Source organism: Hemicordylus capensis, chromosome 1 (assembly GCF_027244095.1).
Source record: "Hemicordylus capensis ecotype Gifberg chromosome 1, rHemCap1.1.pri, whole genome shotgun sequence".
In the NCBI taxonomy this organism is placed as follows: domain Eukaryota; kingdom Metazoa; phylum Chordata; class Lepidosauria; order Squamata; family Cordylidae; genus Hemicordylus; species Hemicordylus capensis.
In genome coordinates, this window is record NC_069657.1 from 442,270,018 (window position 1) to 442,284,158 (window position 14,141).

The 14,141-nt window shown below is 45.3% G+C and overlaps 1 protein-coding gene across 3 annotated transcripts in view; it reads left to right on the forward strand.

Moving 5' to 3' along the window:
* SPTBN1 (spectrin beta, non-erythrocytic 1) overlaps positions 1 to 14,141 on the forward strand; it is a 277,913-nt gene that overhangs the window by 233,042 nt on the left and 30,730 nt on the right. For all 3 annotated transcript variants that reach the window (XM_053245880.1, XM_053245883.1, XM_053245886.1), the window contains 6 exons: positions 902 to 1,276; positions 4,698 to 4,942; positions 5,690 to 5,828; positions 10,018 to 10,102; positions 11,279 to 11,475; positions 12,971 to 13,074. In XM_053245880.1, the coding sequence (XP_053101855.1) occupies positions 902 to 1,276; positions 4,698 to 4,942; positions 5,690 to 5,828; positions 10,018 to 10,102; positions 11,279 to 11,475; positions 12,971 to 13,074 (1,145 nt within the window). The remainder of the gene's footprint in view (positions 1 to 901; positions 1,277 to 4,697; positions 4,943 to 5,689; positions 5,829 to 10,017; positions 10,103 to 11,278; positions 11,476 to 12,970; positions 13,075 to 14,141) is intronic.

Genomic DNA, 14,141 nt, shown 5'->3' on the forward strand with positions numbered 1-14,141 from the left:
TCTCTCTTCTCATTGGCCTTTCTGTAGCCTTCATGAAAGAATCAAATGTCCTGTGCTCTTCTAAGCAACTTCAACACTATATGCTCAGGCAATTCCCTCTACCTATAGCATTTACTAAGACTGGCAATGACAATATCATGCATTGTCCTATCTAGGGCACATAGGAAATCATGCTTGGTGGCTGTTTCATCATTCTGAGCATTTTTATTTTATTTTTATTTTTATTGCAAGCACTGCAAAACCACCTTATCTGCTCTGGTTTTTAAGCTGTCAGGATTAGGCCTAGTTGTAGACAAAATGGTGCCCAAAGTGAAGTACATCTTTGGCATCCCCTGCATTGTTTCCTTTTTCAGTATCCCCTTTCCCCCAGTGTTTTAATATCTAGTTTTTAATTGTATTTGTAGCCCATTTCACTATGTTGATATGCAATGCCTGACATATGGTGATAAATTTGCATGCAGAGATCTATAATTATGTATTCATTCATTCATTTACTGCATATATTTTTTAAAAATGCATTTCCTCTAATCTTGTAGAAGTGTTTACATTTTAACAATACCTGAAGTGTTTAGCACTTTCTAAATTAGTGCTCTCTAAAGCCCAGATGGTCACCTCAGTTGCCTGTCCCTAAACTCAGTCCTGATAGTAGTGTCTAAATACCTCTTCTCTACTTGTCAGGGACTGGAAGCCTAAACCTATGCCATGGCAATTAATACAGAAGTTAGGATCAGGTTTCTCTGTCTCTCTCTCTCTCTCTTTGAATCACATTGATTCCCTAATTCTCTATATTGCTGCTCAGAAAATGAGACATGTCCATCATGCCTACATGGCATTTTCTCTCACAGTGCACCATCTTGATTCAGGGCCCATTCACTTATCAACCGCACCTTTCTTTTCCTAGATGTTACAAGAGCGCTTCCGTGAATTTGCCCGAGACACTGGAAACATTGGACAGGAACGTGTGGATACCGTCAACCACATGGCAGATGAGCTCATCAATTCTGGACATTCTGATGCAGCCACAATCGCCGAATGGAAGGATGGTCTCAACGAGGCCTGGGCAGACCTCCTGGAACTCATAGATACGAGAACACAGATCCTAGCGGCCTCTTATGAACTGCACAAATTTTACCACGATGCCAAGGAGATCTTTGGACGGATACAGGACAAACACAAGAAGCTGCCTGAGGAGCTGGGGAGAGATCAAAACACCGTGGAAACCTTGCAGAGGATGCATACAACGTTTGAACACGACATTCAGGCCTTAGGAACACAGGTGTGCATGTTAAGTGGTCATTTGATCACAGTCGTCCAAATGCAGGAATCTGTGTGGCATTGGATGATCAAGAGAGAAGACTTTGTATTTCTTAGGTTTGCCAGCCCTTTTTCTTTGTTTGCTGGTTTTTATTTGTCCATGTACTTGTAAGAGTTTCCCTAAAGTTCTCTGATAGTGACATCCTTTTCAAGGAAAACAGGCATTCTTCAGTTTTTCACTCAGCACACTTACCAATTTAAGCAGGGGCAGATTCTCTCCTAAGCGTTTGAGAAGTGCTGCTCCTTCCATTTTATTGAACTCTCTCCAAAACATATTTTTCCTCTCCCCACAAAAAATATTTTAAAGTGAGGAGTTGCTTTTTTTCTTGTCTGTTCTCAACTTAAGTAACCCTTTGCCACAAATTGGTAGTGAACATTGACTTAGATGCTTTTAAAAAGGGATTAGACACATTACTGGAGGATAGCCATAAGCCATAAAAGCTAAATGAAACCTCCAGAGGCAGCATGGCTTTGAATACCAGCTGTTGGGGATGGGGCAGAAGCTCAGTAGTAGAGCATCTGATTTGCATGCAGAAAGATCCTGGCATCTCCAGGTAGGGCTAGGGGTGTGCAAACAGGTTCGAATTTGAACCGTCGCGATGTCGAACATGCCCAGTTCAAGGGTTCATCGTCAAGCTGGCCTCAAACCAAACCTGCCCTGTTCGGCTCGATCTCAAACCAAGCACCAACATAGAAATTAAGGGGTTCTATCTTAATTTTTTTTTAAACTGAAACTTACTGCCTCCAGGGGTACGGCCATGGCCACTGCAGGGGGGGGGTCTCTGAAGGATCCCCCCCAGCCTCCCCCAGTGTCATTACGGCTCAGTTCAAGCAGTTTCTAGCCCATTCTAGTTCATGACCTGGCCATGCAGAGGCCCATTACACATGCACGGCAGCCTCCAAAATGGCCACTGCAACTATGCAGAGGCCCGGAATGGGCTGGAAACTGCCTGAACTGGGCTGTAATGACACTGGGGGATGCGGGTGGTGGGAGGGGGAACTTCTGGAGAACCTCCCCACCACCACTGCGACTGCGGCAGCACCCTCGGAGGCGGTAAGTTTCAGTTTATTTTTTAAAATGTTTAAGGTAGAACCCCCAAACTTGAACTGAACCTGGGGTTGTTCAGGGGTGTTCGGATGTGCACAAAACTGAACATGCCCAGTCCATTTCGGACTGGCTATACCGGTTTTGTGCACGCCTCTAGGTAGGGCTGGGAAAGACCTCTGCCTGAAAACCTGTAAAGCTGCTGCCTGTTAGAAAAGATAATACTAAACTGGAAGGACCAGCAGTCAGTGTAAGACCCAAGTAACAGTAGGGGAGGTCCTTCATGCTCTTTTTGTGGACTTCCCAGAGGCATCTGATTGGCCACTGTGGGAAACTGGATTAGATGGTCTTTTTGTCTGTTCCAGTAGGACTCTCTTTGTGCCCCTCGTAATTCTATGGACTCTTGTCATTTGAGTACTGAAATCCATGATGTGATCATGACCAATTTCAGTGCCAGCAGCTAATATTGGAAACTACTTGAATAATCACTAATTGAGATTGGGAGACGTAGCATTTAATTAATCAATGCTGGAAACACCATTCCAAATCTCAAAGGATAGTATTATGGCCAGGCCTTTGTGTATTCTTCAAAGGGATTTTTAAAAAACAAATCCTCACCAAGGTAAAGCAAATTCTTCAGGCTGCATAATTTATTCAAATTACAGAATTTGTCTTATTTTGCATAATTATATTCTGATCCTGCTAGTCAAGGGAAAGGGTTAAAGAGGGCATTGATGCTTCACTTTGAATCAGTGGAAACCTTCAGCAACTCCTCTGACTTCTAGGATTTTCATCAAGTATTGTCCACAGAGCCAGATTATGACATGCTGAGGCCCTACGCTATGTCATGCTTAAAAGGTTCCATGGCATTTCCAAAAAAACAAAACAAAACAAAAAACCCTAACAAAAAAGACAATGAAAAAAGAAATAATAAAGCTTTACTACTAATAATAATGCTTGGCAAAGAAGCAGCAAAAAAGAAAAAAACCCTAACAGAAACAGTTATATTGCAATAAGTCTCTTTGTATTAGAAATACCTTTAAATGAAAATACATTATTTCTTAACATTTATTAATGTACAGAAATACAAGAGCAGTACACAGTTCAGCGTTACTAAGCTGAAGAAGCAATACAACCTGCACTGTGTTTGTTTGCATATCACATACATTTAAAACATTTTCTGTCGTGATTTCTGGAGAGCAAACCAGACTGTGGTGTGATGAAATTTCAATACAGTTATTTCTGCACAGATATATAAACTCAATATCTCTCTATATATAATTCTCTTAAACATACCTGTCGCTAATCCCATGTGTGGCAGCTCTCGCGAGAGTTTGCAAGCAGCTGCTCGGATAGTGATGGGCACTGGCGGGAATGAAGAAAATGGCGGCGGCAGCAGCCAGGCCAGCAGGGGGAAAGACAGTGGTGGGCAGGCAGAGAAGAAAACAATGGCTGGTAGGTGGAGCGGCTGAACGGCGAGCAGGTCGTGGTGGTGAACAAGAGGCCTGCCTGCCTGCCTGCCCAAAGGAAGAATGGCCCGCACTGGGGCCGAATGTGAAGGGCGAAGAGGGCGGCACAGCCTCCCTCTCCAGCCCGCCTGCCGGCCAAATGACAGCCCAGTGAGTGGGTAGGTGGGAGGCCAAAAAGCGGGGGAGAAAGCGGTGGGTGGGGGGAAGCAGGAGAACTAGAGACGCAGATGCTCTGCACCCGGTTCAGCTAGTTATAAATAACTGCGTAGCCATATAAGTATACTTTTGTCTATATTGTAATATATATTTTTGTCTGATATATTATCTGAACGATAATGTCTGTTTTAGTGTCTTTTTTCCCTTTCTCCTTTATTTTTCAACCAAATATATATAAAACTTGGAATTTAATCTCTTAAAAATATATTTCAGAGGCCCTTTATAATGTGAGGCCCTAAGCTGGAGCCTACTTAGCTTGTACCTAAATCTGGCACTGATTGCCCATGTATTGCCAAATATATCTTCACAATCATAAACTTTAGAAACCTCATGTTATTTGGTTGATTTTTTTAAAAAGAAAGTTGAGGTTACCAGGAAGCCAGATTCTGCACCCACTTCCCCATTCTGCAGCTTTCTCATGCTTCCATATGTCATATGTATAGGCTTTTATTAGCTGGTCAAAGACTGTAAGAAACCACTTGACTGATGCTCCCAGGATGTGTGGTGTATGCAGATCCCTGGTTTTGGTACCACTGCAGCAAAACATGTGGGCAGTTGTTTAGGATCAGGGTATAAGGAATCTCAGAAAGGCAGGCCTATGAAAGAGGGGTGTGGTTTTTTTGGCTGAGATGCTTCTGTTCTCCTCTCCCCAGGTGAGACAGCTGCAAGAGGATGCTGCCCGCCTCCAGTCTGCCTATGCTGGAGACAAGGCTGACGACATCCAGAAGCGTGAAAATGAAGTTTTGGAGGCGTGGAAGGCTTTGCTCGATGCCTGTGAGGGGCGCAGGGTCCGCCTAGTAGATACAGGTGACAAATTCCGTTTCTTCAGCATGGTCCGTGACCTCATGCTTTGGATGGAAGATGTCATCCGTCAGATTGAAGCCCAAGAGAAGCCAAGGTAACATGGACTTCCAAAGTGTGGCTGGAGTCTTATTGATGTTTTAATGAACTCACACTGTAGATCTGTGCACATTTACTTAGGAGTAAGTCCTGTGGAACTCAGATTTACTTCTGAGTAAACATGCATAGTACTGGGCTGCACAGCTGCAATCTTATGCACACTTACTTTGGAGTAAGCTCCAATAAACTCAATGGCCAACATCCCTACTAATGCTGTGCATGTACAGCTAAAAGATGCATGTGTCAGCAGGTGCATTCTTGCTTCTGAGATGTGGTTGCTTGCAAGTGGGGGTAGGCGGTATTTTTGCTGATCTCCCCTTCCTCTGGAAGTGCTCTAGGCAATGCGCCTTACTCTTTATTTTTTTTGTGTCCATACATATTTTTGTGTGAATAACTATACCTGTGATCCTTTCAAAAGTGAACCTGGACACACGCCCCTTGAAATGCAGCATACAGATAAGAAGTGTACTGCTGTATCTGTGTTCAACATAGCATGTGAATAACTGTACCTGTGTACAGATCTGTGCCTGTTGCTTTTGTATCAAGAACTACAAAAAATGGGTCAAAGCTGAGGTTCTCATCAACCCATATTGTATACAAGGTTCCACGTAGAATTCTGCCCACAAAACGGTGGCAAACTGAATGCTAACTTTGAGAAGTCTACATTAAAATAGCCTATATGTGTCTTCAGGTATGGTTATAAATTTGGTGCATGTCTTTCTGAACAGCAGACATTTCATTTTAGGGATGTTTCCTCTGTGGAACTTTTAATGAACAATCACCAGGGAATCAAAGCGGAAATAGATGCCCGTAATGACAGCTTTACAACCTGCATTGAGCTGGGGAAATCCTTGTTGGCAAGGAAACACTACGCATCAGAAGAGGTACGATGCCATCTGCTGCTGAGCCAGTTAAACTCTTCAGCCTTTTTGCCCTCCTACTCTGTAATGTACCCTCCCACCAGCATGCATCCTTGTAAGAGCCTTCAGCACCAAACCTGTGAGGTTTCCTGAGCCCTGCCCCGGTTGTATCTTGGGAAGATGCCCTAGTAACCCTGCACGCTTGGCCAAGCATATGCGGTGGCTTCAACACTTCTTCCAGGTTCTCCCAGCAGTCACCACCCGTATCTTCTGCAGCCAAGGAATGAATGGCTGTTGGAGGCTGGTTTGGGGGTGATTTGTGGGGGTGGGGCAACCAGTGAAGGGGAAGGTGGCGTGTTCGGAAACTTACTTACTCCCTACACCCTCCTTCACCAGGATGTTTTGCATTTCCTCCGACAATTTCCCCCTGTGGGCTGTATTTATAAGAAATGTTGTCTGACACGTTATGCAATGCAACACTATCAGTTCTGAATGCCTTCTACCACTGTGGGCATCTAAAGCAGCACCCGCTGCAGGCAGCCTGAGCAGGCATAGAGTTGGGTGCCTAGAGCATCCAGCTTGCAGGGGAATCCCCCCAATGCACCACACTCATCGCGTGGTGCATTGTGGGATGCAGGAGGCCTGCAGTGTGGGTGTGCGGCGCTAACATGCCCAAGAGCAGCAAGAGTCACAGCTCCTGCCTTCCCCTGCAGCTCTCCCCAGAACCGGGTGAGTAAGGTCATGTGAACAACCTTACTGTCTTTTACTGAGTCAGATGGTTGTCTATTTAGGTGGCTTCTGAGTACCCTGACCAGCAGCAACTCTCCCAGGTCTCAGACAAAGGAAGGTCTTCCTCACCCCTGAAACCCTGTTAACTGGAAATGGTAGAGCTTGAACCTGTGACCTTCCCACATGCCACAGCATGTGCTGTACTAAGCATGTGCGATGGGCTCTCTTTTTCATGGCTTCCCAAATATAGTTATAGGCAGTGTGGTGAATCCTTCTGTGGCTGTTTGCTCCATATTGTGGAACATAGGAAGCTGCCATATACTTGAGTCAGACCATTGGTCTATCTAGCTCAGTATTGTCTTCACAGACTGGCAGCGGCTTCTCCAAGGTTGCAGGCAGGAACCTCTCTCAGCCCTATCTTGGAGAAGCCAGAGAGGGAACTTGGAACCTTCTGCTCTTCCCAGAGCAGCAGCTCCATCCCCTGAGGGGACTATCTTACAGTGCTCACACTTCTAGTCTCCCTTTCATATGCAACCAGGACAGACCTCGCTTAGCCAAGGGGACAAGTCATGCTTGCCAACACAAGACCAGCTCTCCTCTCTGTGTTGGTAGATGTTTACATTTTATCTCTGTTCTCTGGGTGAACTGGAGCAGAAACATTGTAAATTAGTGAAGGGTTGCTTTACTGGATGGCTGGTTCGAGTCCTGTCTTCTGTAAAGACAGTAGCTCCATTTAAAAACTAAAGGGTTTAGATGACATCCTGAACAGACTAATAGAAGAGCTCCATGGGGGAAGGTACTGGCCAGTCAGTTTCAAGGCTGATAACTGGGCTCGGATTGACAAGCTCTGCCTGAAGAGGAAAGGTGGTTGTCTTTCAGACTCGTGCCTCTGGAGGGAGTCTTCTGAGGGAGCTCAGGTGAATTTGAAAAGAGCTGAGTGGGAAAGGGAACTCAGGAAGACACAATGAAGCTGGCCGCTGGGGAAAGCTGAGGGGGAGCAGGTAGTGTGGTTCCATTCAGAAGGTTGTGTGTCAGGCCCTGGCCTCATCTTGGGCAACTGAGAACTGCCACGGATTCTTCAGTGCTCAACGGTCAACCACAAACCAACAGCTGGCCGGAAGGAGGTGTCACTTTATTCTGGGGCTGGAATTCCAGAGGCTCCAGGGAATAAAGGAAATCTGGATTGTGGGTTCAATAGGATATAGAACTAAGACCTGCCATTTAACCAACCCCTTCAACCTCTTCAGTATACAGTATTATTTATTCCCCCCCTTTCCTCCATTCTTTAACAGCTGACTGAAAAACTGTGAATTTACTGAATAAAAGTTAGCATACTATCTATCTATCTATATATTAAAAAAAACTAAAGTCCTGTATTTTACCAGTTGTTCTTTTTAATGCTCACACCTTATTACTGCCTACTGCAGGAGGGGATTTTAGATTAAGAATAATAAGAGATTAGTGGCAGTGGAGATATATAAAGTGGACAGAGGTGTCAGCAGGGTTTTAAGACAAAGAAAGGCAGTGACATTGTTTTTGTTTGATTCTTACCTTAATTCTGAATTAGTCACATTTCCAAATGTCTCTCAGCCTTCCAGCAATTTCAGATTAAAAGAGGCACCCTTTGTCTTTGAAAGTTGTGTTTCTTTTAATGTTTGCTCTGTTATCTTTAGGGTGCTCTGTGGGTGTGAAGGTCTTCAAACAGGAAGCCTAGAAACATAGCTTTTAATTTTCAATATATACAGTGAGGGAAATAAGTATTTGATCCCCTGCTGATTTTGTCCGTTTGCCCTCTGACACAGAAATGACCAGGCTATAATTGGAATGGTAGGTTTATTGTAGCTGTGAGAGACAGAACAACAACAAACAAACCCTCAAAAGCCCAGTGCCCAAAAGTCAGCGATGGATTTGCATTGTAGTGAGGGAAATAAGTATTCGATCCCTTCACAAAAGATGTCTTAGTACTTGGTGGCAAAACCCTTGTTGGCAATCACAGAGGTCAGACGTTTCTTGTAGTTGGCCACCAGGTTTGCACACAACCCAGGAGGGATGTTGTCCCACTCCTCTTTGCAGATCCTCTCCAAGTCAGAAAGGTTTCGAGACTGATGTTTGGCAACCCGAACCTTCAGCTCCCTCCACAGATTTTCTGTGGGATTAAGGTCTGGAGACTGGCTGGGCCACTCCAGGACCTTCATGTGCTTCTTCTTGAGCCACTCCTTTGTTGCCTTGGCTGTGTGTTTTGGGTCATTGTCATGCTGGAATACCCATCCACGACCCATTCTCAATGCCCTGGCTGAGGGAAGGAGGTGCTCACCCAAGATCTGACGGTACATGGTCCCATCCATCGTCCCTTCGATGTGGTGAAGGTGTCCTGTCCCCTTAGCAGAAAGACACCCTCAAAGCATAATGTGTCCACCTCCATGTTTGACGGTGGGGATGGTTGTTCTTGGGCTCATAGGCAGCATTCCTCCTCCTCCACACACAGCGAGTTGAGTTGATGCCAAAGAGCTTGATTTTGGTCTCATCTGACCACAACACTTTCGCCCAGTTCTCCTCTGGATCATTCAGATGTGCATTGGCAAACTGCAGACGGGCCTGTACATGTGCTGCCTTGAGCAGGGGGACCTTGCGGGCACTGCAAGATTTCAGTCCTTCACGGCATAGTGTGTTACCAATTGTTTTCTTGGTGACTATGGTTCCAGCTGCCCTGAGATCATTGACAAGTTCCCCCCATGTAGTTCTGGGCTGCTTTGTCACCGTTCTCATGATCATTGCAACTCCACGAGGTGAGATCTTGCATGGAGCCCCAGACCAAGGGAGATTGACAGTTATTTTGTGCTTCTTCCATTTGCGAGTTATCGTGCCAACTGTAGTCACCTTCTCACCAAGCTGCTTGGCGATAGTCCTGTAGCCCAGTCCAGCCTTGTGCAGGTCTACAACCTTGTCCCTGACATCTTTCAACAGCTCTTTGGTCTTGGGCATGGTGGTGAGTTTGGAAGCTGAGTGATTGCTTGTTTCTATGGACAGGTGTCTTTTATACAGGTACTGTAACAAGCTGGGATTAGGAGCAATCCCTTACAGAGGGTGTTCCCAATCTCAGCTCGTTACCTGCATATAGTGAAAAGACACCTGGGAGCCTGAAATCTTGCTGGTTGATAGGGGATCGAATACTTATTTCCCTCACTACAATGCAAATCCATCGCTGACTTTTGGGCACTGGGCTTTTGAGGGTTTGTTTGTTGTTATTCTGTCTCTCACAGCTACAATAGACCTACCATTCCAATTATAGCCTGGTCATTTCTGTGTCAGAGGGCAAACGGACAAAATCAGCCGGGGATCAAATACTTATTTCCCTCACTGTAGCAGAGTAGTAACATGATGCTGGATGTTGGGAACACCAAGAACAGGAGCTGTGTCCGTATGGTTAACAAGAAGAAGAAGTGTCTAGCACCGTCCTAATGTTCTATTCTTTAATTCCATGCAGATCAAAGAAAAGCTATTGCAGTTGACAGAGAAGAGAAAAGAAATGATTGACAAATGGGAAGACAGATGGGAGTGGCTGAGACTGAGTAAGAATTCTTTGCATTTTTAGAAGAACACGAGCTTTGTTTGCTGTTAATTTTAGGTTGCTATCTTTCCTGCATATTGTTGACTGGTTTTCAATGGGTTGGAATTGCATGGAAGCAGATTTCGGCTAGGCATGAGGAGAAATTTCCTAACTCTAAGAGCTGTTTGACAGTGGAACAGTCTCCCTCACAGAGTGATGGGCTCTCCTTCACAGGATGTTTTCCAAGGCCAGGCAGGGATACCATAGCAGTTGCTTGCATTGAGGAGGGAGTTGGACTAGAAGACCTCCAAAGTCCCTTCCAACTCTAACATGCCATGATTCTGTGCTTCTAAACCGTGCTTTAGATTATTGTGAATACACTGCAATATGGCTTGGGATTGCACACTCCTCTCTCCCTTCCCCTCCTCTTTCACAAATACAGGGGAGGAGACTGAAAGCTTCCGCTTTCAGTTTTGAATACACCACAGTTTCTAATTACATCCAAACTTGCTAAGCTGTGGTTCATTCTAACTGTGGTTAGAGTTCAGACAGACGGGTTTCAGACCCTGTTTTTGTTAAACTAACCACAATTCAAATAAGCCATGGTTTCCAGAGCAGAAAAGGGGAAGAGAAACATGTGAGTCTCAGGTTCACTTTGGCCTATTTATTTGTTAGTTTACTTTGTTTATTAGTTTGTTATTATTTGCTATATTTAAATATCAATCTTATTGACTGACATCTTTACTAAATTCATTGGAGGAAAAAGTCCTGTTGAACTTTAGCAGTCTTTTAGAATAACTCCTGAGTTGTTCTGTTGAGTAGTTTAGTCTGGATGTCAGCCACTGTGGTTTAACAAAACAGGATCTGAGACCAGAGTTTGAGCCTAGTTTGAACTATGGTTAGAATGGACCACCACTTCTTGAGTTCTCAAAGCTGTTTACATAGTAAAAGGAATAAGAAGATGGTTCCCTGCCCAAAGGGCTCGTGCTCTAAAAATGAAACCCATGGGAGACACCAGCAACAGCCATTGGGTGGAATAATATTCTAGGATGAACAAGGACAATTGGTCTCCATCAGCTATATATTAGAGAGCTGTAGAATTTTGAAATGTGCCTCTTTGCTCAGTTAGCAGACTTGCTGTGGCTGTTATTTAGCATTTGTTGGTCTTGAGCATCCAATGCTTCTGATTTCCCCTTAGTTTTGGAGGTTCATCAGTTTTCAAGGGACGCCAGTGTTGCTGAGGCCTGGCTGCTGGGCCAGGAGCCGTACCTTTCGAGCCGCGAGATTGGGCAAAGTGTGGACGAAGTGGAAAAACTCATCAAGAGGCATGAAGCATTTGAAAAGTCTGCAGCTACTTGGGACGAGAGATTTTCAGCACTTGAGAGACTTACTACGGTGAGTCACTGGGAGCCTGTTTGGGTTCTCTCTAAGGCTGCCACATAATTAAAGAACTTGTGGCCAGTTAATCACATGGGCTAGTGTCCAGAGTAGTGCTCACACAATGAGCACTACTACAAGGCATCTCCCCAGCTCTAGGGTTGTGCACAAAGCAGTTTGGCATTCTATTCCTAGAATGCCAAACCGGTTTGGAAACTCTGTGTTTGAACCGGTTTGAATGTGGGGGGGTTGCTTTAAAGGCTTGGGGAGGGTGGCCTTACCTCCTCTGCTGCTCTTCCCCCTCTGGTGCTGCTTCAAAAACCACTGGTGCAGGGCAGCTGTATGTCCATCCTCTTGCTGCCCCCATCAGTGTAAAACTGGAAGTGCCCGCCACTACCGGGTTTTTTGCTAGCTGGGTCGGTAAGAGGGTATACAGCCAGCCAACAGTTTTTGAAGCAGCGCTGGAGGAGGAAGCGTTCTGGGGGAGGCAAGGGCACTTAAAGCGACTCGCCTCCTGGGTGTCCACAGAACCAGTTCCGTGCACACCCCTACCCCACTCCCTCCTCTCTACTGAAACTCCTTGTTCCTCCAAAAATGCTGATGGTCAGGGGCCCCTCAGCAATGGTGTGGGCTGCAACATGGGGAGCTATAGCGGGAGAGAAGTGTACCTGGAAACTGCGCTGCTCACAGTTCAAACTGGAGGGTTTCAAACAGGGCTGCACAACCTCCAGCAGATATTGGCCTACAACTCCCATCACCCCTTACGATTGTCCACTGTAGCTGGGGATGATGGGAGTTTTAGTTCAACGACAGCTGGAGGGCCAAAGTTGGGCAGTTCTGGTTTAAATTACAGTTATCCCTCCCCAATCACGGTTTTCCCAATCATAGTTTTGAGTATCCGCGCTTGGGAAATTGGGATATGTCTTGCCAGCTGTGACCTGCGTATTCACAGTTTGGTGAGATTTTTTTGGGAGGTGTTGTCATTTTGGGGGGTTCAGAGGTTCAGTCCACTCATTCCTCTTGGTGACTCTGCCGACTACTCATGATTTAAAGTGATTTTTACTTATGGGGGGGTTGTTCAAAAGTACCGTTTAGTGATTTGGGGGCGTGTTAAAAATGTCCAGAGATTCAATCTGTGCACTTCTCTTGCTGATGCTTGGTGATTTTAAGGGAGTTTGGGGGGATTGGGGAAATTTTTTTGGGGAGGGGGATTCTTTATTTTTTGGTCTTTCCACGACCATGGTTCCCCTTACCCCCTGTTTCCCATATACTTTAATGCCTCACCAACTACGAATTTGCCAGTGGCAAGGTTTTGCTGGAACTGGACCTTCGCGGTTGGCAAGGGATGACTGTATATTATACAAATGCTTCTCTTCCTCTTTATTTACTACTTCTACTATTTCACCTACACTAACTTGTATATTTTTAGATTGCTGCTTTGACCAAAAGTGTTGGGAATGAAACCATGCTGAGCTGTTGTTCTGCTAATGCTCCACTCTTATTACTCCCCCAGTTGGAATTGTTGGAAGTACGTAGACAGCAAGAGGAAGAAGAGCGGAAGAGGCAGCCTCCTTCTCCAGAGCCAAGCCCTAAGACTGGAGAGGAGCCTCAGCAATGGTAAGTGGGCTGGGTGGGCTGGAACAAAAAGCAGAAAATGCAGACCAGAGGTAGAGTCATAGTGAGGACTATGAACGGTCAGTCTGGAAAGCTCTCAAGAAAAGTGGAGTCTGGTTACCTGCCACAGGCTAATCAATAAATAACTTAATTAATTTGTGTGCATTTATGTACAGCACATAGCACCATCAATGTGAATGGCACTTTACCTATTTTGTCCCAGTTACACTGGCTACCAGTTTGTTTCCAGGCTCAGTTTAAAGTGCTGGCTTTTAAGAGTGTGCACAAATCAATTTTTGCTATTCGATTTGAGTACAAAAACCTTGAATTGACTTGTTGAGAACAGCCGATTTGGCCGGCTGCCTCCACAAATTAACCTCGAATCACTCAAATCACTTTTAGTGATTCAACTGCCATTTTACAGGGAGAGCTAGGCTACCCTGGAAAAACAGGAGAACTGGTCTACTAATTGGGGTTGGCAGGTAGACCAGTCCTCCCGTCCGGACTTGGAGCATCTGCACTCCTTGGAACATGGAAGGCTAGTCTACCCAAGTAGACCAGTCCTCTGAGGAGGGCTGACACACTGTCTGGAGTGGAGGACTGGTCTACCCTCTGATCCCAATTGGTAGACCAGCTCTCCCTGGGAAAAGGCACCATTTTGAGGCCCATTTCCCCAGCAAAATGGGCCTCAAAATGGCATTTGAATCACCCAGATTGACTCAGGTCAAACTGGGGGTGATTTTCATCGACTCTGAATCAAGCCCCTTATTTTGAGGGCAATTTGATTCAGAGTAGAATTTGCAAATCACCCTGATTCAACCTGAAATGATTCAAGGGTGAATCAAATTGCAGACCTCTACTGGCTTCTGCCACTGAAACCCTAAATTAGAGCTGCCCAGCTTTGGCCCTCCAGCTGTTGCTAGACAACAACTCCCATCATCCTTGACTGTTGGCCACATAAGCTGGGGATGATGGGAGTAGTAGTCAGCAGATGGAGGACTGAAATTGTGGCAGTTCTACCCTAAACTATGGTGGCTGGGAATGATGTCAGTTGTAGTCCAACAACATCT